The sequence below is a fragment of the Antennarius striatus genome, chromosome 1 (assembly GCF_040054535.1).
Source record: "Antennarius striatus isolate MH-2024 chromosome 1, ASM4005453v1, whole genome shotgun sequence".
Lineage (NCBI taxonomy): Eukaryota > Metazoa > Chordata > Actinopteri > Lophiiformes > Antennariidae > Antennarius > Antennarius striatus.
Window position 1 is genome coordinate 23,029,757 of NC_090776.1, and position 27,050 is coordinate 23,056,806.

Below are 27,050 nucleotides of genomic sequence, written 5' to 3' on the forward strand. Positions count from 1 at the left end.
TTGTCACACCTGTCACACCTGGTCAAGTTGAACCTGGTCTCATCTGGGAAGAGAACAAGGCACCAATGACAGACTTGGAAATTCTTGTCTCTGGCAAAGGAGATAAGAAGGAGACTGTGGGAGTTAGGTCAAAAACATGCACCCTTGTAGCCTACTGGAGGTCATTATGAAGGGCACTGGTTGCGTTCCTCCTATCCCCCTTTTTGTAATGATCAGCCTTCTAGTAGCTCCTCAATGCTGGTGACAGAGCTACCTGTACAACCTGACTGGGCTGCAAGCACCGCCTCATGCTACCAGTAAAGCATTAGCAAAAAATAAAACGATAGAAGAACTGTGAAAGATAAGGCGAGAGCAGCTGTCTCTGTTCACTACATAAAAAAACACCCACAGGTTTATGGCAGTTCGGCTTTTTCTATTTTATTGCACATGTGCTGACTTTTATTTGCACCAAAGCAGGTGCAACTGATTCACCTTAGTTCTGCTTCCCAAATGAACAGATTGAGGATCCCTGTAGTGTTGCTGACCTGGTTTTACACTGCGATAATGAAGTGTTCGTTTACATTTCTACGCAGTGCATTATATAAATACGCTATAGGGGCTCTTATCATGACCTTTGGTGCAGTTGTTGAGTCACTTTTACACCTGCTAGATATTTAGCAGGCACATGTGGAAGACACAAAATATACTCTGATTTATGTAGCTACATTGGGGGGGGGGGTGTTAACCTCACTGGTCCCCAGTGGCAACAACACAATCTCAACACTGCTAACAGAGTTTCACCATTGGACTTCACCAATTAGAATTACAGTATTTTCTGCACTAGAAGGCACAATGGACTAGAAGGCGCACCTTCAATGAATGGCATATTTCATTGAAGGTGAATGCACTGGATTATAAGGCGCACTATCGGTTTTTTAGAATATTAAAGGCTTTTAGGTGCGCCTTAAATTGCGGAAAATACTGTAAGTTTCACTGATTTGTGAAACTGTCATTATCTATGATCTGAGCACTGAGCAGGGACACCACTCCAGAAAGTGCAGAAAAAGTCAACAAAATCTATCCTTAACATCCATGGTCATTCATGATAGTAACTCACTCACTGACATACCTGTCTGTACTGTGAATATTGCATTATTTGATATTTGAGCTGAGAAGCAAGAAAAATCTTGAGTTTATTTTAAAACTCTTAACTTAGTCTCTCCTTAATTGGCTTCAGTAATAGAGATATTTGTGTGTCGTTGCCAATAAGACACTTGACCCGACATATGAATGCATTGTTTATATTACGCACTATATTGTGATGTTTGAACCTGTTAACTTTTTAAATGAATAGACTCGTTGAACACAGCACCACCTTACCTTTTTATCAGTTGATTATTATAGTTTGGCTATATTTGGCTGTGCCCAGACATCATATGTTTGCAAAATAAACCCACATTCCTGGATTTAGTGTATGGCACTGAAGCTCCTGTTGAAACGTGAGCATGTCTTAACAAACTTTACTTACCAAATGTGACGTCCTTATCTAGTCAGCTGGAGAATCCACGTAGGCCACAGAGGAATGTATTTTGTCTCATAATTGAATTAAATCCTAAAAATAATGAAGGGACCCCATCTGAATGGATATTCTGATCTTATATTCATTGGTTGGAGATACTGAAGCACCTACGGCATGTTTTCACTACCTGAAGAAATATACAAGGCTGCGATAAAGGCTTTAGTCTGGAATGAGGTTGCTGTATCACAGTCTTGATTGGACTTGAGCATCCACGATAGAGACAGGCGGATTCACTTTGAGACTAGTGCGTGTACAACATCTTGTCATGATTTTTAGCAAAGATAGATGACGTGTGATCAGACATAATTTCCATAAAAGTGTAAGTGTGATGTGATTTAAAATTAACCACTATTGCCCAATATTAACTGTAACTGTCTAACACAGTTAGGAGCTAAGTTGTCTGGGGCTTTGTGCCCCTGGCAGGGTCACCCATGGCAAACAGGTCCTAGGTGAGGGACCAGACAAAGGACGACTCACAGACCCCTCATGATGAATAAAAACAATGGACCACGTTTTCCCTTGCCCGGACGCGGGCCACCGGGGCCCCCCTCTGGAGCCAGGCCTGGAGGTGGGGCTTGAAGGCGAACACCTGGTGGCCAGGCCTGCACCCATGGGGCCCGGTCGGGCGCAGCCTGAAAGGACAACGTGGGTCCCCCTTCCCTTGGGCTCACCACCTGTGGGAGGGGCCATAGGGGTCGGGTGCATTGTAAAGCGGGGACCTTGGCGATCTGATCCCCGGCTGCAGAAGCTGGCTCTTGGGATGTGGAATGTCACCTCTCTGGCAGGGAAGGAGCCCGAGCTGGTGTGTGAGGTCGAGAAGTTCCGACTAGAGGTGAGGCCTTGGAGGAAGACTTCCAGACGGCTTCGAGGAAATTCTGGTCCACCATCAGGCGTTTCAGGAGGGGGAAGCAGTGCAGCATCAACACTGTATAGTGGGGATGGGGTGCTGCTGACCTCACCCGGAACGTTGTGACTCGGTGGGGAGAATATTCGGAAGACCTCCTCAATTCCGGCAACACGCCTCCCCATGAGGAAGCAGAGTCTGGTTTCTCTGAGACGGGCTCTCCTATCTCTGGGGTTGAGGTCACCCAGGTGGTTAAAAAGCTCCCTGGTAGCAGGGCCCCGGGGGTGGATGAGATCCGCCCGGAGTTCCTAAAGGCTCTGGATGTTGTAGGGCTGTCCTAGTTGACACGCCTCTGCAACATCACGTGGACGTCGGGGACAGTGCTTCTGGATTGGCTGACTGGGGTGGTGGTCCCCCTTTTTAAGAAGGGGGACCGGAGGGTGTGTTCCAACTACAGGGGGATCACACTCCTCGGCCTCCCTGGCAAGGTCTATTCAGGGGTTCTGGAGAGAAGGGTCTGTCGGGAAGTCGAATCTCGGATTCAGGAGGAGCAGTGTGGTTTCCGTCCTGGCCGTGGAACAGTGGACCAGCTCTACACCCTCCGCAGGGTCCTTGAGGGGGCATGGGAGTTTGCCCAACCAGTCTACATGTGTTTTGTGGACTTGGAGAAAGCGTTCGACCGTGTTCCTCGGGGGGGGTTCTGTGGGAGGGTATGTATGGGGTACCGAACCCCTTGATAAGGGCTGTTCGGTCCCTGTACGACCGATGTCAAAGTTTGGTCCGCATTGCCGGCAGTAAGTCGGATTAGTTTCCAGTGAGGGTTGGACTCCGCCAAGGCTGCCCTTTGTCACCATAAAAGTTATGAACAGAATTTCTAGGCGCAGCCAAGGCATTGAGTGTGTCCGGTTTGGTGGCGTCAGTATTGCGTCTCTGCTTTTTGCAGATGACATGGTGCTGTTGGCTTCATCAAGCCATGATCTCCAACTCTCATTGGAGCGGTTCGCAGCCAAGTGTGAAGCAGTTGGGATGAGAATCAGCACCTTTAAATCTGAGACCAGAAAAGGGTGGAGTGCCCTCTCCGGGTTGGGGATGAGATACTGCCCCAAGTGGAGGAGTTCAAGTATCTCAGGGTCTCGTTCACGAGTGAGGGTATGATGGAACGGGAGATCGACAGGCGGATCGGTGCAGCGTCTGCAGTGATGCGGACTCTGTATCGGTCCGTCGTGGTGAAGAAGGAGCTGAGCCGAAAGGCAAAGCTCTCGATTTGCCGGCCAATCTACGTTCCTGCCCTCACCTATGGTCACGAGCTGTGGGTCGTGACCGAAAGAACGAGATCCCCGATACAACTGGCCGAAAAGAGTTTCCTCCGCCGGGTGTCCGGGCTCTCCCTTAGAGATAGGGTGAGGAGTTCGGTCATCCAGGAGGGACTCAGAGTTGAGCCGCTGCTCCTCCGCATCGAGAGGAGCCAGATGAGGTGGCTCAGACATCTGGTTAGGACGCCTCCCTGGTGAGGTGTTCCGGGCACGTCCTACCGGGAGGAGGCCCCAGGGATGACCCAGGACACACTGGAGAGACTATGTCTCCCGGCTGGCCTGGGAACGCCTTGGGATTCTCCCGGAGGAGCTGGACGAAGTCGCTAGGGAGAGGGAAGTCTGGGCTTCCCTGCTTAAGCTGCTGCCCCCGCGACCCGACCCCGGATAAGCGGAAGTGGATGGATGGATGTCTAACACAAGTATTGAAAACATTCAGAAGTGTTTCATGATTTGTGATCTTAAATAAGGAATATGACTAAAAATGAAATATCTTGCTTAACCTAATTAGACATTGTGCACGAATTTCTAATAAAGTTTTTTATTCGCTCTGGGTGGGAGAGAAGTTTTGAACTCATGGAACATTTTGTTTCTGTTTTGCCAAAATGTTTTATTAAGCACCCTAATTTTAAAAAATGCGTGGTGTTCAAACACTGGCTCCAAAGTGGTGAGCATCTGCTCTAAATATGAACAGATTAGGAAACAATCCCGTTAATAGTCCAAACATTCATGAACACATATCTCCTTTCTGTCCGGTAAGGAGGATTTTTACAGAGGAGTTACTAATGACTTTTTCTGATAAAGGATTTTTATCTCGACTATTTGTTTTCTAAGAGGAATACAAAAATTCTCTGGTTCTTTTTTCAAGCCCATGTCAGCTTATGATCCACAATTCAAGTGACAATGGGACAGTGTAGTGTCAGAGGCTGGGTGTTCCACATAAACTTGTACTTGAAGACATAATTTCAGCGTTCATTACACGTTATTATACATTACCACTGAACATTCTTTATGTTTCTTTATGTTTCCACAACCTGGAAAATGCACAAATCAAACTAGCAATGCATTAAATACCTGACATATCGCAGCCAGACTGTGGTGAATCTGAGGCACATGATGTCGTCTCAAGCGAGAGCAGGAGCTCAGAGGTGCTACCACGTTCTACAGGACAGTTCAGAATCTGAAGTCTGTTGCACTGGTTAGAACTCTAAAACTGAAATACCTTCCTTTTGTTGTCTCAGGGATCAAAGAGCATTGAGGCTGACGGGGATGAGGATGAGGATGCAGAGGAGGATGGCCTGATCCAGCCGGCTCAAGTGTTTGCACCAAAAAGCCTCATTCTCGTGTCAAGGCTGGATTACCCTGAAATATTCCGGGTAATAAAACGCCGTATCATTAAATCTCGAATAAAACTATTTTTTTTATTAAGGGATTTTTGTCCACTCAGCACTTTCATCTCACAGCTCTGAGATGAGACAAACCTACATTGGACCATCTATGAAATAGGCCTGATTTGACTTAGTCTTGCACTTCAGCATGAAAACAGAGGCAGAAGAACTTCTGACCTTTAAATTTCATGCTGAGATCATCAATATTTAACAGTCAAGGTCAGCCTTGATTTTCCTGTTAAAGACTTATTGTGTTTCCTGCATGTTTTTTAACTGCGAATGGAGTCAACAGTGCAATTACTCCATACCTAAATATCACAGGCCAATATAATCGTTTTATGTTGCAAACCAGATATTTTTCCTCTACAGTATTTGACTGTGAGCTGCAGTCTTGATGAGATGGTATCTACTGTTTGTGTAATATCTGACTTGTGTTTCCTATGGTGACGATCCAGGGGTGCTTGGGTCTGGTTTACACGGTGTACATCGACAGCCTGAGCTTCCCTCTAGAGGGTCTGGTGGCCAACCTCTTCACGTTCCAGGTTCCTGTTGCTGGTGGATCCCAGGTAAAACTTAACTCACACCCTTCTCACCATACAAGTGACCTGTTTCTGACTGATCTAAGCTGGAAAATGTTCGTGTCAGTCCTTTATTTTTTAGCAGAGAGACAATGACTTAGTGTGGTTGATGGCTGAGGCTTCAGTGCTGTAGCTACTAAAATGATTTCTGTTGGTTGTGCAGCCATCTCGTGCCCAGATGGTCCCAGAAATGTTTTCCAGCCACAGGTGGTAATGTTCTAATATATATTTATCATTTTTCCATTAATTTAGCAAAGTACTTAAACCGAATTGTGTGCAAGAGACAGCCACGGTCTTAAATTACATCTGTTAACCTCGAAGAGAATATGTTTTTATAATGTCATGGGATTTAAATCCCACCATACATCTTATTTTGTTTGCTGCAAATGTGAAATACGTTAACTTCCTGCTGCTACAGAGATCTTGTCATCAGATGCAATACTCAATACAGGAGGAGATGTGTCTTGGAAAGAATTAACCCTGTCCCCATTTAGGCAGAATGAGAATTGTGGAACCGACTTGTTTGTCCAAAATAATTGGATGTGCAAGTATGTTAATGTATTGTATGAATTTAGACCCGTCAAATCCTTTAAGTGTAGCTGGACTGATGGATTTCTGTTTTGTACATCTTAAAGATGTCAATCATTTTTTGCATTCTGGTACATCCTGTAGATACGTCATTATACATATCTGTTTAACTTGTAGCTGTTGTTAAATCTATGACATTTCTAACAATACACAGTTATATCTCAGTGAACATATAAACTGTAGGTTTTCTTTGCTGCACTAAGTCATTCACATGGGCCTGAAGGTGTAGCCTCTATTTAGTAGCTTCTATATTTGGTTCGAAACACAGTACGGTGGGCTGTAAAGTAGGTCTTAACGGATGACCGTCACTTGTTTTACTGCTCATCCTCATTGACCAGATGGCTGTAGAAATGATTTCTGATTGTAAATGTTTTTGATTGTCTTCACAGAAGCTGTTTAGCCTGGGAGCAGGAGACCGGCAGCTTATCCAGACGCCTCTGAACCACACTTTGCCTGTCACGTGCAAAAGTGTTGCTCTGCTCTTCCAGCAGCTGGGTAAGTCCGGCCACTTCACCGACTGCCAAGTAGGGATGGTAACAGGAAGAGATTCTTTAGTCAGACCGTGAGGAACTTGTGAGTGTCTCTGTGTCACATCATTTAGTTTTTAACATTTCTTGGTACATAATTGTTAAATGCTGTAGCCTGTCACGTTTTAGCTAAATGCCTCCTTTAGGCCAAAAACCATTTGTCTAATCCAACTGCTGGCATTGTTCATAGTTAGTCTTGTTGCTTTTGAAATAAAAGCAGCTTAATGCCTAAGAAGTATTTTCATTAATTCAGGCCTGATCCTTATCAGATTTTTTGAGGCTCAGTTGTACTTTGTTAATCACATGGTGAACTACAGTGGGACTTTTGCAGTGAACTTTTAAGAACTTGGATTATTTCTGCACTTCATGCATCTGAGGCAACATTTTAGTGGGTTTTTTTGTGTATTTTACCGTCAGTGTTTCTGTAATTTTGTCTGGACTGCAACAATCACATGATAAAGATTTGATACACTTTGCTAGTTTCATAGTGCTGGGTTACTCGGTGTGCCTGAAAGATGCAGGCCTGATTCACTGCGACTCATTCATGGGGGAGTTAATCTGTGTTTAGGGAGTACTGTACGCTTATTGCTTCCCCCAACCTTTGCTCTATTTTCACTATTACAGCTTTTTATAAGAAATAAAGTTCATTTTGTGAAACGCCAAGAATGCATCTGCAGAAATAAATATTATTCACCAGAGTTTTTATTTGTAATGGAAAGTTGGCCCTTGGTTAACGTTATTTTATTAGAAAAGTGTGTGCTTTAAAAAAAAGAGTGGGTGTTATTTCCTTAGCACGTTCTCACCATCCCCTGTTTGTTTGGGGAAAGTGATGAACATCCACATGGGGGGCTAATCTCATGATACGCATGTGATCTGAGTTATTTGGAAGTCGTGCCTTTGTAACCAATCTGGTTATCAGTAAATAGAGCATGTTGATATTATGATAAAATCCAGCTATGGCCTTAATCGGTGCAGCACATCCTGCTGTGTTTTTCATTGAAGCAGCTGCAGTTAAGGTGTGTTAGAAAATTGCTAAACCTGGTAAAATTATAATAATAATGTGAAGTATAATGTGAAAGAAATGTAATGTTGCTGTTCTTTGAATAACAGGAGAGAGACTTAAAATACAAGGGTACAGGCAGGAAACAGTTAATGTAACATAGAGAGTCTCCAGAAACAGCTAGCCCCAAAATGTCTTCTTTTTTTTGTACACCTCCAGATTAAACAAACATCATCAAGAACTAATTAAGTTAAACTCAAGGTAGATAAAGACTGAAAGTGACGAATCGGCTAGTTTAATTATTCATCCTACACTGGCTTCTGTATGTGCCGGCAGGAGGGTGAACATCACAGGTCAGCTGACCAGCTATCCAACAGTAAAGAATGGTTTTATTGTTTCTAATTAATAGGTCATTCTCATGTCCATATGAAGCATGGATAGGAGCCGGCCAACAGGCTGGTCAGCATATCTTATCTATGTGCGCACAGGTCACCTGAGTCATCAGAAAGGAATGTGTGTCTATGTCACCTTCCACAGGAAGTACATTCCCCGATAAAACCAGCAGCCCTGTTGTTTGTTGTTTGTTACCTTTATCACTTCTGTTGTGCAAGGATGTCGCTGTCACATCTTATTTAGGGCTCAGACGTCGTTGCTGTCGTCCAGATAAGTAAACACATGAATGTGAGGTGTCTGTGAAACCGGAGGTACACTCTTAATAAAAATAAATGTTACCAAAAATAACTTCACGCAACATTTTGGACACACCAAGTCTGAAGAAGATTAAATCAAGTCATTTGGTTTGGTTTTTGTGGAGCCTCTGGTTTAGTTTCCTGTTTATCACTTCAGCAGCCAAACATCCAGACCCAGTGCCCCCAGTGGCGCGGATATATGTCTGCCAGTTTCTTTATCACTCCAGTGTGTGATGAATTTGCTGTCAGCTGCTTGATAGGAAACAATAACAGGAACTGTAAACTTAGAATTTCTTCTGATTGTCGCACTGCTGTTTGAAATATTATTTATACTGGATGGGAGCATGTCATTTCCTTTTGTTTTTCAGAGATGACTTTTCCTTTTCTTTCGGTTTTACATAAACTGTCCTGCTTGGTTGTGGAGCTGTATTGTTCTTATCATCATGAAATAGTTTCAAAAAGCAGCAGACTCCTTGCATGTTATATGTAGTGACTGATATTAATTGGTATATTTGCAGCTGTTCAGTGTCACGGAAAGTACAAAAACACTGCGAAATCCATCTTCCAAAAATAAAGACATGCCATGGCACTATAGTTTGCAGCAACCTGTGCAAGGAAAATAATGCTCCTTTAGTTTTTTCTTGCCAAATTTACAGCAACAATGTAACATCTTCCAATATGTAAGAATAAAACTTCTATATTAGGACTGATGCTGCTGGTCTGCTTTACAATATTGTACAGGATATAGTATGTTTTGAATTGCAGTACTTTGTCTGGTAGCTCTCTTTGATACAAACAAAACTCCCAGGTGAATATCATGTCCTCTTATCTGTGTCACTGTGAATGTTTGATGGATGATATGGCACTGACACGCCAACAAATACCTCATTCTTATTCTTCTTTGTTGTTTTCTTCTTCCAGGAATCCAAAATGTTTTAAGCCTCTTTTGTGCGGTTCTGACAGAACACAAGGTTTTGTTTCACTCCACCAGTTATCAGAGGCTGGAAGAGGCATGCCGGGCCCTGGAAGCCCTCATGTTTCCTCTTAAATACAGGTGTGTGGGTGTGTGTGTGTGTGTGTGTGTGTGTGTTTGACCCCAGCAGCAGGACAAACACTGACTTTCCACTAATACCTTGGCTGGTGTCATGATTTCTCTCGGTTGTGATTTTACTGATCATTAACTTTGTTCATCATTCTGTTCAGTTAGTGGCGAATCTACTGTATAACATCACCACATACTAGCCAAGTCTGAACTGGTTTAACCTCTTATATTTAGTAACTTTTTACTTTCAGAATTCACGTCACTTCCTCAAAATAAGTTATCGTGGTTACACTCTTTCCCTTTTTTAGAATAAATGTCGAAATGTTGTAAAACTACTTTCAGAGGAATTTGTTTTCCCTTATATATATATATATATATATATATATATATATATATATATATATATATATATATATATATATATATTGTTAGAAATTATTGCAAACCAAAATGTGCAATTTTAAAATTTAACTTCAACACACGAGAAGTTCCATGTCCATTGACTAATCAAGGTCATACCTCTGTCTCAAAAAAGAACCCATGTAATGTGACAAACAGAACGAACTGGAGATGAGCAGCCTTCGTGACAACAGACAGACACAGGTGTCATGATGAACAAACCCTGGAACATTTTAGTGAAACATGTATGTTATAGGATAAACAGCACGCTGACAATGTTGAATGGAATTCATTTACACAAGTCAGTGAAAGAAAACTGTCTTCCAAAGCAATAGTTCTCCCCTAATGACCAGGTTGTGTACAAAGACAGTCATCAACCCTCCACTGAAAAGACCTCACATTATCACTACCAAGTAATACTGCTACTAATATTATTACTACTCCTACTACCACCACTACTACTTTTACTATTACTACTACTATTACTACTACTACTGTATTATTACTACTATTACTACTACTACTACTAACACTACTACTATTACTGTATTACTACTGCTACTAATTCTATTACTACTACTATTACTACTACTAATATTACTACTACTATTACTACTATTACTACTACTATTACTGTATTACTACTGCTACTAATTCTATTACTACTACTATTACTACTACTAATATTACTACAACTACTACTACTACTACAACAACTACAACTACTACCACTACTACTACTATTACTACTACTACTACTTCTATTACTGATACTACTACTGTTATTACCACTATTACTACTACTACTATTACTACTACTACTGTATTACTACTACTACTACTACTACTACTACTATTAATACCACTACTAATACTACTATTAAAATTACTACTATTACTACTACTACTATTACTACTACTATTACTACTAGTACTACAACTACTAATACTAATACTACCATTACCACTACGACTACTACTACTACTACTATTAATATCACTACTAATACTACTATTAAAATTACTACTATTACTACTACTACTATTACTACTACTATTACTACTAGTACTACAACTACTAATACTAATACTACCATTACCACTACTACTACTACTACTACTACTGTCCAATAATATGATTCAAATTGTTCAATATATTCCAACCAACCTTGATACAAAACTAACAGCCAGTAATACCTGTGAAGGTGCCTTTAGGATACATTTAATTTAGATGATACAGGTTAACTGCTTGGCATTTCTGCCTGTCGCACCTCCTCCATTACACTTTTTCATACTTTGTCTTGTACCTTTTGTACATTGGGCCCAATTTGTTGTACAATTTTGTAAAGACAAAGATAATTTTTCATGTTGTGCTTACTGTTCACATCATGTGTATTCACTGTTCTTCTCCCTCCTCAGTTACCCATACATCCCTATTCTGCCCTCACGGCTGCTGGAGGTGTTGAGCTCACCCACTCCCTTTATCATTGGAGTGCACTCCATGTTTCAAAATGAAATTGAGGATCTGGTGAGTACAGATGTGTCTCAGGCATCCAGAAATCCTTCTTACTTGCATGCAAAACTTGATGATTGTAAATTATTAAATGCTTTCATAGGCCTGTGAATCATTAACAAAGACATGTTTGGGCTGGAGTTAACGTTTTAAAGTGATGTTGTCTTGTGTCATTTCTGGACTTTCCTTCACCAGAAGAGTTTCATAACAACCCTTACTCCCTCTGGCTGTAATCAGACCACCTGACCTGTCAGTGTTTTATGTGTATTCACCAGTTGGATGTTATCATTGCTGACCTGGATGGGGGAACAATAAAGATTCCAGAGTGCATCCACTTGTCCCTGCTCCCTGAACCTGTCCTGAACCAGACACAGACAGCCCTGTCGTTGGTAAACTCAGAGACATAAACACTTTTTTGAATGATGTCCATATAATGTTAAAATTAAATTAAGTAGTAGACAGAGAACAATATGTTCTAGTTCAGAATTTGTGTACTGTTGCTCCATCTTTCACAAAGAACCACATACTGTTCTATGTAGGTAACTTTTGGATTGTTGTGCTCAAACTTGATTATCTCTGAAGGTTGATGATGGTTTCATGCTGTTAAATCTCTCTACTTTTTGGTGCACAAGGAATGTTAAACACTGATGCTTCGTGAGATTCAAGAGGTTCTGCTGCTTAAAAACCAAAAGACCATCTCGAAACATATTCTTCACAGGTTTTGCACCCGGATCTGGAGATAGCAGACAACGCATTCCCTCCGCCTCGCACTGCACCCTCCAACCTCAAGCTGCTGGTAAGTCAGTCTCTCCGTCACATGCCTTCCATTCATTCCCGATCCTCAGGCTCTCTCATTGTAAGGAGTGATGTCCTGCTCCCACATGAGGAGGACGTGATTGCCCTCATCAGACAAAGTCTCTTATTGCTGAAAGGTTAGCGTTGGAGTGAGGGCATTAAATGACGGTAACTCATTACTCTAAATACAAATAACAAACAGTTGTGTAACTGCCTAATCAGATTGCATTAGTGTGGCATAGCTGTTTGATGAGTCGCGTGTGTTTTCCAGGACAAGGAGGTACGGGCCGTCTTTCTCAGGCTGTTTGCACAACTCTTCCAGGGCTACAGGTCTTGCTTGCAGCTCATCCGCATCCATTCTGAGCCTGTAATTCACTTTCACAAGGTGAGATTCGAACATTTTGAATTCCCGGTGCTAAAATTCAAATTTTATTTTCCGATATGTGACCTCAAATTAAATTCCTTCAGCTATTGTTCTTCTGCAATCACATTGTTCCATTTAATCTGCCAAGAGTGGTTTTAAGTGGAGCCCAGCAGTGAGGGTGGGATTACATGTAAAGACCTAACAGATAAACCTGTCAGGCGTGCATTTTGTGTTTGCATGTTTTAAATGTGTTGCTGGGGCTCCGTGACTTTCCTGTGATACTATGCTACACTTGTTTATAAGAGCTCCGGACACAATCCCCTAACCTTGGGCAAGGCTCGGCAATGTTCCATATGAAACGTATTAGGTTTACATTTTTGTTTTGTGCCGAGGATTTTGTTTATTCGTGTCTCTGGTGTCTCCGTGGTAACCCCTCAGCACATCATCCTCAAAGTACCCCACATGGATCACATTATAAACAAACGCTCTGCTTATTCGCCTCGAATCACAGAGTTGGAAGGGCTTAAGTGAACTGTATTTTATCTCTTCTACCCACAAGCATCAGCATGCATGAAGTTAATTAAATTCATTTGCATGTAGTCATTTAAAACTAGATTTATTCTTCTTTTTGTACACGCAGAACATATCAGTTGTTCCAGCAAAAAAAGGATGCTAATCTCGAGACCCCCTGCACAGATAGGCTTTAAAAGATTTTGCAATCTCATTGTAAAATATTTTTGATAGCATTTTTTGTCTTTCATTCTGCAGTTTGTCCATATTAACCAGATTGTGTTTCACTCATATACGTGTGCTAATAACTGCTCTAATTCTGACATTACCCAGACTGCCTTTCTCGCCCAACGAGGCCTTGTTGAGAATGATTTCCTGACCAAGGTTTTGGATGGCATGGCCTTCGCTGGCTTTGTCTCAGAGAGAGGTCCCCCTTACAGAGCCTGCGATCTCTTTGATGAGGTACTGTAACACTGTTCATCTTGATGATTCACTCCTTCAGCATTTAAATAATCTGGGTTTTGTGTGCTTTCTGTTTGTTTGTTTGTTTGTTTGCTGGTTTTGTGTTTTGTAGCTGGTGGCCTTAGACGTTGACAGCTTTAAGGAAGAAGAGCTCATCCCTGCCAAGCTGCAGAAGCATATCAGGGAGCTCTCTGAGCAGCTGTACAGGAATGTAAGGCTTCATGCATGTAGCTACAGCTACCCTCTCCTCTGGTGTACTGGGGTTTTACATTGACAGTATAAACAGCTGATTAATACTTACTGTTCAATTGTGTGTGTTCTGTAGGAGAATCCAAACCCGCACATGGCGTTCCAGAAAGTGCCTCGGCCATCAGAGGGATCCCACCTGCGAGTGCACCAGGTGCCTTTCCCTCTTCTGGAAGATGAAAAGGTGGAAAAGATGGTGCAGGAGGGTGTGGCAAAGTTCAGCAACACACCCCTGTCTACCCGCTCTGAAAGGAAGTGTGTCGTACCCGCTGGTCCACCCGTTGGTATGGCCACCCTTGAGCTTCATAATGCAAAATGCATACTCGTGTCTTCACATACCTGTTGTGTTTTCTTTATGTTAAATCTCTCACAGACTGACAGATTTTACACTGAAATCTGAAAAAATATGTTTCTAGTGTGAAAATGCTCTGATAAATCTATATGTATTTACCCTGCTTTCAGTCATCTTGTATTCTTTCATTTGTGTCATCCAGTTTCTATTATGGGGAAGAGTGGCTCAGTGTTTAACAGCGCTCGCAGGCTGGAGGTGGTTAGGAATTGCATTTCCTTCATCTTTGACAACAATACCCTGGAGACCGAAAAGGTGATGCACGTTCTCTTTCATCAGGGAAGCTAATCATCCTCATTAGATGGAGGCCTTTTGTGAACCTGTGGATCTCTACTCATCTTTATCATGCTAATGTCTCCCAGCTGGCAGCGCAGCAAGGCAGACACAAAAATAGGATTGGCCTGTAATCAAGCCCTGTCTCGTTCCATGTTGACATCTTTAATCTGTGTTCCTCTTTTGTCCCTTTATGCACCTACATTAATAAAATGAGATAAATTAACATGATGCAGTAGGTTACACAGGAGATCTTTATTTCTGTATCAAACCATTGTCAATGTTTTGTATTGTGTGAACCTCTGTTAGCCTCTATGTCCTCTGCTGCCTAATGTTCAGTAAGTATGTGGACGTGCTGTTTTCCATACAATGCCAACAGTTTTCCTGTAAGCAGCAGTTGGATAACAATGAAATTGCTGCTGTTTATCAGCGTCACATATGTGATTACTTTCTCAACAAGTGTTGGTACAGAGCAAACCTTCTCCCAGGCTAAACATTCCCTCCGCGGGTCGCTTCCGTCCACAAGTTAGTTTCTTATTCATATAAACAACACCTTTATTTAGTTTCCTTAACCATGAACACACACACACACCTACAACTTTGATAAGGCTGTAACTTTAATTGTAGGGAAAACAGGTGCTAATGGTTTCTTCCCAAATTGAATTAGGAGTTTAGTCACTGATTCTTGTCCCTGATAGGTTTTAAGCATGTCTGTACATAAGGATTTGAGTCAGGTGGTTGCCCAAAGACTCCTCACAATGTTAAGAAAGTTTTTAAAAAATCACTTATCCACCCTATTTTGCTGGTTTTACTGCAGAATGTAGTCATTTGTTTGAGACAATGTCCACTAATCAACCATCCGTGGTAACAGAAAAGTAGTGATGAAGCCACATTTTACAATGTTATCCAATCCAATGTTATGTTAGTCTAAAAGAATTTTAAAAAATTCTAACCACATGTTTGTCCCCTCTACTAGCTAGTTTAATCAAAGTCTACCTTTCAATGTAAAAGAAAATGAAAAAGAACTCATGGAACTGCCCATTTACCGTGTCCTCTACATACATTAATATATAGGGTTCTTCCCCCTATTTTTGCACAGCAGATGTCATATGAACACTCCTAAATGTCCACATCTCCAAAGTAAGGTCAGTCTGCAGTCATCTAAATTAAAGGCCCCTCACTTTAATTTAGATGTTTCTGTTCTTTTTTTCTACCATTCTCTTGACAGACCCTGCCAGCTGCATTACGTGCACTGAAAGGAAAAGCTGCTCGTCAGTGTCTGACTGAAGAACTGAGTCTCCATGTTCAACAGAACCGTGCCATAATGGACCACCAGCAGTTCGACTACATTGTTCGTATGATGAACTGTGCCCTCCAGGTGAGTTACATAACAGACTCAGAAGTAACAGTCCAGCCAGCCATGGATGCATATGACAGTTCAAACAGTCCATTTTAACTGCTCTTCTCTATTTTTCTTTTATTGTAGGTTTAATAGATTTGGACTTTCAAAAGACTTTGTTATAAAAATTCTGATCATTCCTGATCTAAAATAAAATAAATGAATGGTAAAGCAATAAAAGACACACATGTGGCTGAATGTATTTCAGATTTAAATATTATTGTTATTGTTCACTTTAAACTCCAAACTCTGGGGCCAATCCCAGAACCAATGCAACACTCACTGTAGTTACATAAAGAATCAGCATCTAGGATGGAACCAGTTTATTTACATTATTGATAAAACAGATAAACATCATATATTACTACTTGCAGTTTTTTTCTGATTTAGTAAATGTGCATTAAATAATTTGTAGCACAAGTTTGTCCTTATAACATAAATTGTGAAATAAGAAATGCTTTTATTGTCCCCTTGGGGAAACTCTTTGTCTGCATTTAACAACCCATGAGGAGCAGTTAGCAGCCCAGGGAGTACACTAACGTTCAGTATCTTGCTCAAGGGTACTTCAACAAAGACCACAGGAGTCAGGGTGTCGAACAAACGAGCGCTCCCCCCACTCTCCTTCCTTCCTCTACAGTGTCTACCCTCTTTATTCTCTGATTTATCTAACTGGCGGCATACGTGACTCCGATTCCAAGCCATTCTTCTTATTGTTTGTCAATTGTTGGTCTATTCTTGGCGCAATCGGCTGCTTGTCAAACTCAGTAAGGAATGTCTTCTTGTGCAGCTCATAAAGAGTCGCTAAGGCTTCACTCATCCAGAGCAGACAGGTCTTTATTTGCAGTTCCTGATGTTTTATTGCCTTAAATTAGGTGATTTTAATCATTCTAAGCAGTCCTCACAGAGTGCATCTTTTATGGAGTGACTTAAGATTCCAGTCTTTGTTTTTTCCAACAAATGGTAATAGCCAGCTTGTCTCACCCTATGCCAAAGCCAGGGACATTGTAGATCATGTGACATCTCGTTTGCTTCACATTGACACAATGGGACCAAACGAAGCCAGGTGGAACATCTGTGCATTTAGCCAATATAATGTGTGAGAAGTGAGTGATTTGTTAGTACTTTATTTCTTTCCATGCTTGCATGCAGGAAGTCATGCAAAGAAAAGCTTGTTTGATCATCTTCATCATGTTTGTTTTTATGAACAAGAGAAGGGATGACTTAGTAATTTGTCAGTAGAATCTTTTTCTTTTCCTTTCGGCTTTCAGCCAATGAAATGACCATCTTTTTTTTTTTTAAATAAATAACAAATAATATGATGAATTATATAGAAATTTAAATAATCCATCCCATAGCCACTAATTTCTTTGTTATTCTGCATGCAGCCTTTTTATTTAGCACCCATCCACCAGCGCACCCCTAAATTATGTGTGTTTTTAGCTTATCCCTCTGTAGCCAATAAAGCCAAAGTGACATTGGCTGCATAAAAAGTTACTTCATCCTTTGCAATGACATCATGTTGTTGTGACACATTGGTTTGCAGTGAAATCACCATTTCCAGGTCAATTACACAACATTTATCAAGTAACATTTTAGCTGAGGCGACATGGCCAGTCTGTTGTCTGGTTGTAATCAGAGATTTACCCTAAACGTTCACTTGGGAGCAGCGCATCCCTAGGAGAACACATGTAAAGCAAAGATGCACACGTGAAGGTCAGAGTTTAGGAGGTTATAATGAGGTGAGCAGTAAATTGTCAGTAAATTTGTTCATGTTTATCTTGAGATACACAAAACTGTCGATACATCCTCTGGAATGGGGTTTAAAAGTTTACGCTGATGATCTTTTTCTGTTCAGACGTCTGTCGTAATTCTTGTCTGTGAGTCATGCACAGTAACAACCTTCATTACGGTATTTAATTACGGAATTATTTTTGTACGTGTGCGTGTTTGTACGCATGTGCTTGTATGTGTGCATACATGCATGCTCACTGGTCACTGCTCCATTTTTTTAGAAGTAGATGTTGCGCAAGCCATGTGGGGGAATGAATCCTGCTGTGGATGTATCCTGGCATTCCAACCATTTCCTGTCAGATAGGATTATGAGCCCTCTGTGCTTGGCTCTCTCATGCCCCAGGGCCTCATGATGGTGCTCAAAAACACACTGAATGGCAGTTTACTACGAGAGGGGATTAGGGCGGGAGGTCCATGGGAAGTACGGAGTCCATGAGTTCCGCCTGATCTTGAGTTTGACCGACTGATGTGGAACGGCACAAGAGCACACATCACTCGCAGATGTTCCTGAACAACATGAGGAACTTTTTTTTTCTGACGGTCCTGTCTGAAACTGAAAACTGATGAGCTTGAGTGCCCACCGACTGTTTCTGTACCCTCCATTCCCATCACGGAGCCCGAATCCTGATGGCTGCTTTTTGCAGCATGATCTTCTCTTTAGATCATAACTTAGCCTCTTGCTGTGAGAACATGGCCCCTGTCTGCCTTATAGCAGCTATGATGGACTGCCTTGAATCACATGGTCACTGGGAATCTGAACTTAATGTCATTCCCATGTTCAGATAACCGTTTCTCTAGGATATCCATCAGTACAGCCAGGTAAACATAAACATTAATCAGAATTCATTTTTTCACTGTGGCAGACAAGTCAAGACAGGAAAAAGGTCCACTCAGTAGCTTCCTCCTATAACTGAGTAATCGTAAAATAATTCTAAAAGTCTTTAATTAGGAATGCCTTTTCATGATGTCAGCCATAAACAACTCTTTAAAGCATGCCACAAGAGTTTACTCATCTCGCAGCTTTCCTGGAAGTCCTAACATCTCTAAAATATGCCGGAAGCTGTTCTTTCATCACATCCTCCTGTTTGTCACATGCTCCGCATTCTTGTTTTCTGTTTGCTGTGTACGTGTCTGGGATGGAGTTCATAGCACCAGTTCAAAGGGGAAAACAGTTAGGAGTACAGTTAATAATTGGAGGAAAAGAAGACCACAGGGTGTCTTTGCAAACAGAAATGTGGGAATACACAACACAACCCCGTCCCTCGAGTCTTGAAATACCCTGGAAGCTACAGCAACATTTCTCCATCCTGCACCATGTGGATCTTTTCAGTTTAATGACAATGATTAAGGTCTAAATACCAATGCTATTACCTTTATCAGATTTCTCATGTAATTCATGTCCTAAGGTTTCATGTATGAGTCTTACGGCAGTCCTTAAACCTGCTTATCAGTCCGCTTTACTCGTTGGCCTCCAGATAGTTTAAGCTGTCACTTAGTCTCTGTCTGTTTCCAGGAGATTAAGATGAAGGCTTGTTGAGGTAAGGACAGCTGAGATTGTCTTTCTAATACAATATGTATGTGTTGGAGGAGCCTCTGGATGTAGCCTATGAGATTATCTTCACCTGCAGCTTGACTGCAGTTTTCAGTCATGCAGTCTGCGGTCAGTGCGTGTCTCGGTTCAAAGAACAATGAGGTGATGACTGAGCCTTTGGGTAATACAGGTTTGTTACTTATTCCATCATTTCCCCCCCTGTGTAATTCTATTTTCTTCTGTTGTGGCTGGGATCTATGACCCCCTGCGACCTGGACCCCTTGAGTTTTTCAGGATGCCGGTAAACAATACTTTGGTGCTGCTTCAAGCGGGAACATTTTGCAGCCCAAATAACTGCTAAGAAAAACATTTGACCATTAAAAGAGAAACATCGTTGACACGGGGCCAGGCCTTCGTGTGCAGCCATGTAACTTATTTTTTACACCATCTTCTCTCTCTGTATTTCTGAATGTTTTGGGAGGTTAGAGGGGCCCCTTATTACAGACAGTCATCAGTAAGTGCAGCATTCTTCACCCTGTCTATCCTGCCAAGGTTAAAGTCAATTTTGAGAATGCTTTTTTCTCTCTGTTTGTACTTTTTCTTGATTCATAAATAGAGATTTGGTAACAAAGAAAAAATGTTTGTGGTCCTGCAGAGGGTTATTAGGTGCAGCAGCAGGTCAGAAACAGTGCTGTTATATGTACACTTAAATCAAGTTTCCTCAGGCAATTCTCAGTTATAGAGTTCAACAAATACATCCCAACAAAGCTAACCAGAGATAAGGGCCAATTTCCTGTGAATTAAGTTCTTCAGAGTCCAGCATCCTTTTCTCTTATTCTGCTGTTCTCATCATTTTGTGATTTCTGCAGGAGATTTTTTGTTTAGGCCTCTTTGTTCCCTTCTCAAGCCTCTTTATGTGCTATTCATCCGATTACCGTTCTTTTGAAAGCAGCATTAAGCGCCGCCTATTGACCTGAGAGGGTCCTAAATAGAAGGACATGCATGTTTTGTTAATGTCCAAGAGAATCTTTTCTTTGATTTAAGAAACGAAATAAAAAAGAGAATTAAATTTGCATTTCTGGCTGGTTGCACCATCTTGATAAATGAACCCATTTTATGGCCAAAATGACTTGAATTTTTGTGTAATGTCATACAATTTCCATTACATAGACTTGTATAGCAGTCTCGTTCAAGAATGTGAAACAAAACAAATCCAATATATTGAGGACCGGAACACTATGACGTATCGTGTCAAGGCTGGGATTATATAAGGCTATTGAAAGCACATGTCCCAATGGTGTATTGGTTTTGATAGGGCATTTGTTTCTTATTTAACCACCACTTTGACATAAAACAGGTCAGAATGTTTTTATATAACGGGAAGTTAGCGTTCTTGGATAGCTAAACCCCACATCACCTCTGTGCATTGCTGATTGGTAGCAGTCATCTCCTGAAAGACTTCTTAAAAGTCAACAATTATTTTGAGAATATTTACATTACTGTAGTCACAAAATGTTCCTGTTCTTCCATGAAAAGAGATGCTCAGAGTTGCGGTACATATCTCCTGCTGTGTTCTGCAGTGCTCTCATCTACCTTTCTGTTTTTTGACCCACAGGACTGCTCCAGCTCAGAGGAATACACGGTGGCTGCTGCGCTGCTGCCCCTGTCAACAGCCTTTTACAGGGTAAGGAAATTAAATGAAAAAGGATGTGTGTGGCCAAAAACAGTCCATGGTAACTGACTGGACAGTTTTATTTTGAAGGTTTCTCTCGCAAAAAAAAAAAAAACATTGGCTATGTTGTTAGCAGTGCTCATTCAATGCAGTGAGGTCAGAGTAAGCGGTCGGTGGGTATATTAAGAGTTAGCCAAGTTGTATCGAATCCAACTGGGGAGTGTGGAGTTTTTATGTTCTCCCCACCTCTGTGTGGGTTTTGTCCGGGTTCTTCTGCTTCCTTGCTCATACACTGGCGGTCATTAAGGTTCCATGTTAACAAGTGGCTGAAAATTATTAAAAAGACTGTTACAGTTACCAGATACAAGTGATTTTTTTTCCTCTGTGGAGCATCATGTGAGTCATTTGCATTATAATCAGTTTCACTCAACTCAAACTGAACGGTTGTGAAACTTTCTGGGAAGAGATGCTGAGACGAGACAACAAGATGATGAAGTAGACCTCCCCTGAAGGAATAAAAATAAACCGTCACCCTAAGAATTACTTCACCAATGATCTACAGTGGAATGTTGCACATTGTGATGATGTAAAATCTGAAGTGATAGTATTGAAATGGGCCAATATATCAGCCACAGTCAACTTTCTGTGGAAATTTCAGGATTGCGGTGCATTTTGGCTGAAATTCTTTTTAAAAAAATGTTTGAGGCAATTTAGAAATAGTGTTCCATTGCAGACGCTAAAGTGCTCTTAAGATTGTTTGAACTGTTAACTGTACAGTACATCATATCTGCAAACCTATAAATATAAAGAAATGTGCTCATGTTCCAGCACTAGTCAGGCTCTAATGAACACTGCCCTGTGAAGAAGGTTGCAGGAATAGCCACAGATCAAAAGCAGCACCTCAGAACTCTGACCTTTGCTGATCCCTGATCATGTGCGTGCACAGATCAACGCGGTCATACATCCAAAACATTACACAATGTACCATGGCCTTTGGTTTCCAGACCACACCATCAACACAGGTTAGCTGCACTATTCCCAAAATTATGTCCCCACAGCTTGCTTGTTGTCATGGGGACAGACACAACTGTCTGCATTTACTTATTGTTGGAGACCAGTGCCATACTATGATGGGCTGGACTGGGGCCCGGCCCGCTCTCTTACTGCGACAGGCTTGACCTGTTCCCATGCCTTCGGCTGATGTAACTCCCCTAAGTAGGCATTCTGATGTGTGTGTTTTTTTTGGTCTTTGTGGCCGCCAGTATCAAAAAAAATCAATCAATAATGTTCATGTTTAACACTTAACAAGAATATACTGCAAAGACTTTGTTTCTGTTACATTTTCCATTAACTTGTCTATTAACTATTACACACTTTTTTAGCTTGAAAATGTGGAAAAGTTTTGTTGTCTGGCACTAATGGGGAAGAACGATATAAGAACGGAGTACATTTTGTCTTGTTGTTTACAGGTGATGGTTCTTTAAGTGTTGGCTCTGCCTCGAGAAAGTCAGACAGGAACATTGTCAAATTACATTTGATCTTGGCAGAATTCCTGTTACTCACATTATGTGTAAGTTTTTTCTAATATAGAAAATATAGTGTTTATCAGCTGTTTACAATAATTGCAGTTTAAATAGGTCAATGCAACAGTTGGTGTTCACAAATTATTTTCTTACCAAATGTAAGACGAAATGATACATGATATACATTTTTTTCTAACTACGTGATTCATCTTTGTTCATTTCTAGACAGCTTTGAATTGCTATGACCTGCTGAAAATGTGACACCAAGCTAAGCATCATCACCTTCTGGCAAATTCTCAAAAAATTTTTAGCCCATCCCTTGTTCTTCAAATCCCACCAAAGACTTTCTAATGGCCATTGAAGAATTTTCTACTACTTCTTTTCAATGCAAGCATTGCTGAACTTACACTTCTGCTTAGGATCATTGTCCTTTAGGAGTGCCCAAATAGCTGAAAAAACAGTTTTTCTACAGATAGCAATGATTTTCTTTTAGAATTTCCTGACACTTGATGGAATCATCTTACCATCTATAGGCTGCAGGTTTTTAGTGTCCAATAAAGCAAAGCAACTGCTTGTAGGTGTTTTAAGACTATGCTTCATTGTTGATTCTAGCAGATATACAGTATAGTACAGTTTTCCATTAATCTTACTAAAAATGGGGGTTGAAACACTTTTCTTCATGCTTGTTTATATTTTTTACAAAATGTGTGGATGACTGAACTCAGAGGAAGTGAGTAGGATGTTGTTAGTGCTGACTGTAATCCATCCTCTCCAACTGTTGTTTCCTTTGTCTGACTGTTACAGTATTGCGGACACGCATATCAGGTACTGAACTTTAAGTGGATCGAAGGTGCTGCACTTAAATATGATGCTGGAGTATCTTTGTTTCATTGTGTAAGCAGAGAACAGCCTACTTTGTGAATAGGTGCGGAAGGTATCAATTAAATAAATAGCTTGCTCAAGCTGATACCTGCACTGACCCACTTCATGGCTTTGACTCTAATCTTGAACCAGTCTTGTAGGTTTTTGCTGTCTGATATACTTCAGATTTCATTTTCAACAAGATTTCTCTGCAAGTAACTCCCGTTCTGATATTCTCGTTTGAGTTTGGATTCTTAGAGCATCTGCCACAAAGTGAAGAAATAATGCGTGCTATATTGCACGTAAAATCCAAATATTATGAAAAGTCTATGTTTGGTTTTGTTTTTTTGTTTTTTTTACTGGTGCTACATCCCAAACGTGAGGTTAAAAATTGTCTTCCCTTATGAGGCACTGCACATTAAAGAGATCAAGTTCAGGAGTCAAACTCTGGTCAGTTCCGTTTGGTATTTTTGGCCAGACTTCGCCGGATCACGCTGTGCTCATTCTTACAGCGGTACGATCCCCATGAAGTCTATGAGTCGACTATCCCTCACCGTGAAACTGTCTGCTCCAGAATCTGCAGGACAGAAGTAGACAATATATTAGATCCATCACTGCTCATATTTTGACAACTAATACCATTGACCCACTTTGTGTGTGTGTGTGTGTGTGTGTGTGTGTGTGTGTGTGTGTGTGTGTGTGTGTGTGTGTGTTTGTGGTTGTAGTTTCGTATTGGTTTGATTCCCCATCAGCTTGACCCTTTCTCGCAGTATTTGCTTAATCTTTTAGGTAAAGGCAATTATGAACTGATTTGCAAAATGTCTTTCAGCACAGCTGATGCATGAAGTGCGTCATTAGCCGTGCGTCTGTAACGTTTATCTAAATGCCACCGTTAAGAGCCTCTTTGTCTGAGGTGAGGTTTTACATTTGCTTGTCATTCACTAATCTGTAGACAGCTCCCCTGCCATTTATTATCAAAGTGAAAGTGAGCGGTGGGTGGTTATCGGGGGGGGGGGGTGACCGGGTGTCTTTGACATCTGGGTCCATCTTTCATTCTGCACTTCGTATGTCACAACTCACATTTTTCTTTACATTTTAAAAAACACAGCTCAGGAACACAAACTGAAAAACACAAATGCAACTTTGGATGACTTGCATAACAAGATCACTCGACTGTTAGCATTCTTTCAGGCATAGTTTATTCATGGGGGGGATTTGGCCGCTGGGCTGTCCACTACGTTTGAGTAGAGTGACGTACTGTGTGACCCCGGAGTGTTACTATGTTTATGCTGACTTAGTTTTTGGAACATTTATGTTACTTGTACATCATATGTCTGCACAGATATGTCCTATGGATGCCGTGATGAGTGTGTTTATGCATCTGACTTTCAACATGTTTGTTCTGTTTGTTCTGAGTGACTAAATGCTATTAATTTATTGAACAAAATGAATTCAGTCATGATTTTGCTATTCATTTAGTTTATTAGTTTAGTGATTTATGCTCTTGCAGCATTGTAAAAATGAGGAGATGGATTGTGTCCAGATTATACAAGTATACACTCCCCTCAGTGACAGCATGCACCATCTCTCAGCCTCACGGAGAAACAGTTGTGATGCTGTGTGGCTCATATTGCAGCTCATACACAAGGCCATCTCAATGCAGACCTTGGGATCGTGTCCCCAAGTTCAAAACAAGATCTAATATCCCGATGGCCCATTCCCCTGACCTGTACACAATATTTTCTCCTTTGGTTTACCCCTTGTTGTTCATGTTCTTGTTTTTCACCCTTTCTCAACCCTGCATTCCTCCTCCTGACTAGTCACACAATCAGATGGGTCTGATAGCGATACACTCCCTCCTTCATCTTCATTTCCTACCTTCCTTTCCTCCTCCCTTTTCCTCTATTTTCTCCTCTCCATCCCTGTCCTCCTCCTTCCCCATCTGTCTTGTGGATGTCTCTGTAATCTTTGCGTATTATCATATTGGGAAGAGATGACCTCGGTCAAAATGACCTACACATATCTGACGAGTCAAAAAGGAACGGCCAGGATGAGTGTAGACAGCACAGGCAAATCACGTACAGACCCCCACACAAGCAGACACCCCCACACAACATCTGCTGGAAAGCACATACCACTCTGTAGTGACAGAGGTCGTACACTACTATCCAAAGGGCTTCACTTCTTCCAAATGTTTTTGTCACTGTTTATGGCCGTGTTTCATCCAGCTCCATCTTTAAAACACAAACATGTGTTTAGTAAGTCGATCAGCAGATCCAGGGTTGGTCCTATCAAAGCTTCTTGTCAAAAAAAGTGGACTTGTCCTTGTCTTTTCACCCAATGTTTTTCTGGCCTAATTCCCAAATAGTGCTCACTTCCGCCGATGATAGTAAAGTTAGTGTAATCGTCTCTATTTTTGGAAAAGAAAAAAAAAAAAAACATTCATCCAAACAAGCTCCCATTAATGTCATCCTCAAGTTGCTTGAATTATCTTCGGCAAGTGAGAGTGGCTTGAAGGGGAGAAGAGACGTGATTAAGGTCCGACTAATGGAGCAAACCCTGCCGAAGAGCCAAGTCGTGTCAGTTGACTCTGCAAAATAGAGCTCGACTGAGGCATCAGAATAGCTTATCGCAGTTTTATCAGCACTGGAACATGATAAGTAAAAGGATCAGTAATTCAGAAAGAATGCCTTTGCACATCTTGTATTTTATCCTCCAGGGAGCCCAAATAGTGGAATTAGTTCTATGCTTTGGTTGGTAAAATTTTTATTGGATCTGTTTTGGTTTTAGCCTTTTAATAAAATCATAATGATAAACCTGAATTTATTGTGTGAAAGATTTTACCAATAGAAGAGCATTGATAATTCTTCATTCGCTGGACTCGAGGCATGTGTTTATCTTTCCACAAAATATTAACAGTCACCAGCAATAAAAACTAATAACCGTATTTTCAGGAAAGCTCACACAAAGTTCAAGCTTTGCGGAGCCATTAATAAATTGAGTTTGGCCATGCCGCATTCTTTGGTTGAGACTCTATTCATGATTGGGCATATTATCTAAAATAATGGCTGCATACAATAAGCCTGTGTTCTACAAGTTCTTCTGTAAACATCAATAAATTGCCTTCAATACAGTAATTGGCCACAGGGACTCGTATGCGAGTACCAGATGAGAACGCAAAAGAAAACAGTCTCAGCACGGCTGCAGAGGCAGGACTCAGGCGTAACTCACCATTCAGACATAAAACATCCATCAGTGTGTATGTGGTGAATCAAGCGCCTTAGTTTTTTTTTTATTTTATTTTTTTATTTTATATACTGGTTTGATCCCCGGAGGGAAATTAAGAACGAAATTTAGTACTTAGAGAAATTTTCATTAATTTTTATAAAGTGCACCCACATGAATGTGCTCGTGACTTTTGTGTATCTTTTCATACTTCATCATTGTTTGTGTAACTTGTATGTACTGTAATTGCTTATGCAACAAAAAGCATATGCATGTCTATCGGTTGAAAAAAAAAAATCATAATTTGGTTTAGTGCTTTTTTACAAGGCTATAATAGATGTTACTTTAAATGAGGGAAATTGTGTTTTTACATAGGAGCAGTTTACTGTTTGTCCGGGAGCGTATTTATACTAATTTATGCTGATCATGTTGTCTAGCACTGCCTTGTGATATTTACTGTATGTACTGTGTGGTGGAGCAGAGACAGCCTTTAGCTGGGCACTGTACGTTCCCTCTTCTTTTGCCACAGGTACTTCAGCCCGACGGAAAAATAACAGCGAAGTTTGAAAGCACAGAAGGAGAGCGGGGATGTCTGCTGCTCCGTCAGGGCCTG

The 27,050-nt window shown here is 41.1% G+C and overlaps 1 protein-coding gene across 3 annotated transcripts in view; it reads left to right on the forward strand.

The window, feature by feature from the left end:
* Nucleotides 1–27,050, forward strand: part of sbf2 (SET binding factor 2) — a 91,324-nt gene that overhangs the window by 40,433 nt on the left and 23,841 nt on the right. For 2 of the 3 annotated variants that reach the window (XM_068341459.1, XM_068341380.1), the window contains exons 4-17: nucleotides 4,954–5,088; nucleotides 5,556–5,666; nucleotides 6,656–6,761; nucleotides 9,404–9,536; nucleotides 11,343–11,451; nucleotides 11,712–11,825; nucleotides 12,155–12,232; nucleotides 12,503–12,616; nucleotides 13,439–13,567; nucleotides 13,680–13,778; nucleotides 13,893–14,097; nucleotides 14,308–14,417; nucleotides 15,664–15,813; nucleotides 20,772–20,840. In XM_068341459.1, coding sequence (XP_068197560.1) covers nucleotides 4,954–5,088; nucleotides 5,556–5,666; nucleotides 6,656–6,761; nucleotides 9,404–9,536; nucleotides 11,343–11,451; nucleotides 11,712–11,825; nucleotides 12,155–12,232; nucleotides 12,503–12,616; nucleotides 13,439–13,567; nucleotides 13,680–13,778; nucleotides 13,893–14,097; nucleotides 14,308–14,417; nucleotides 15,664–15,813; nucleotides 20,772–20,840 — 1,662 coding nt within the window. Of the gene's footprint in view, nucleotides 1–4,953; nucleotides 5,089–5,555; nucleotides 5,667–6,655; nucleotides 6,762–9,403; nucleotides 9,537–11,342; nucleotides 11,452–11,711; nucleotides 11,826–12,154; nucleotides 12,233–12,252; nucleotides 12,400–12,502; nucleotides 12,617–13,438; nucleotides 13,568–13,679; nucleotides 13,779–13,892; nucleotides 14,098–14,307; nucleotides 14,418–15,663; nucleotides 15,814–20,771; nucleotides 20,841–27,050 lie in introns of those variants that run through there. The other variant, XM_068341536.1, reaches the window with a different exon arrangement.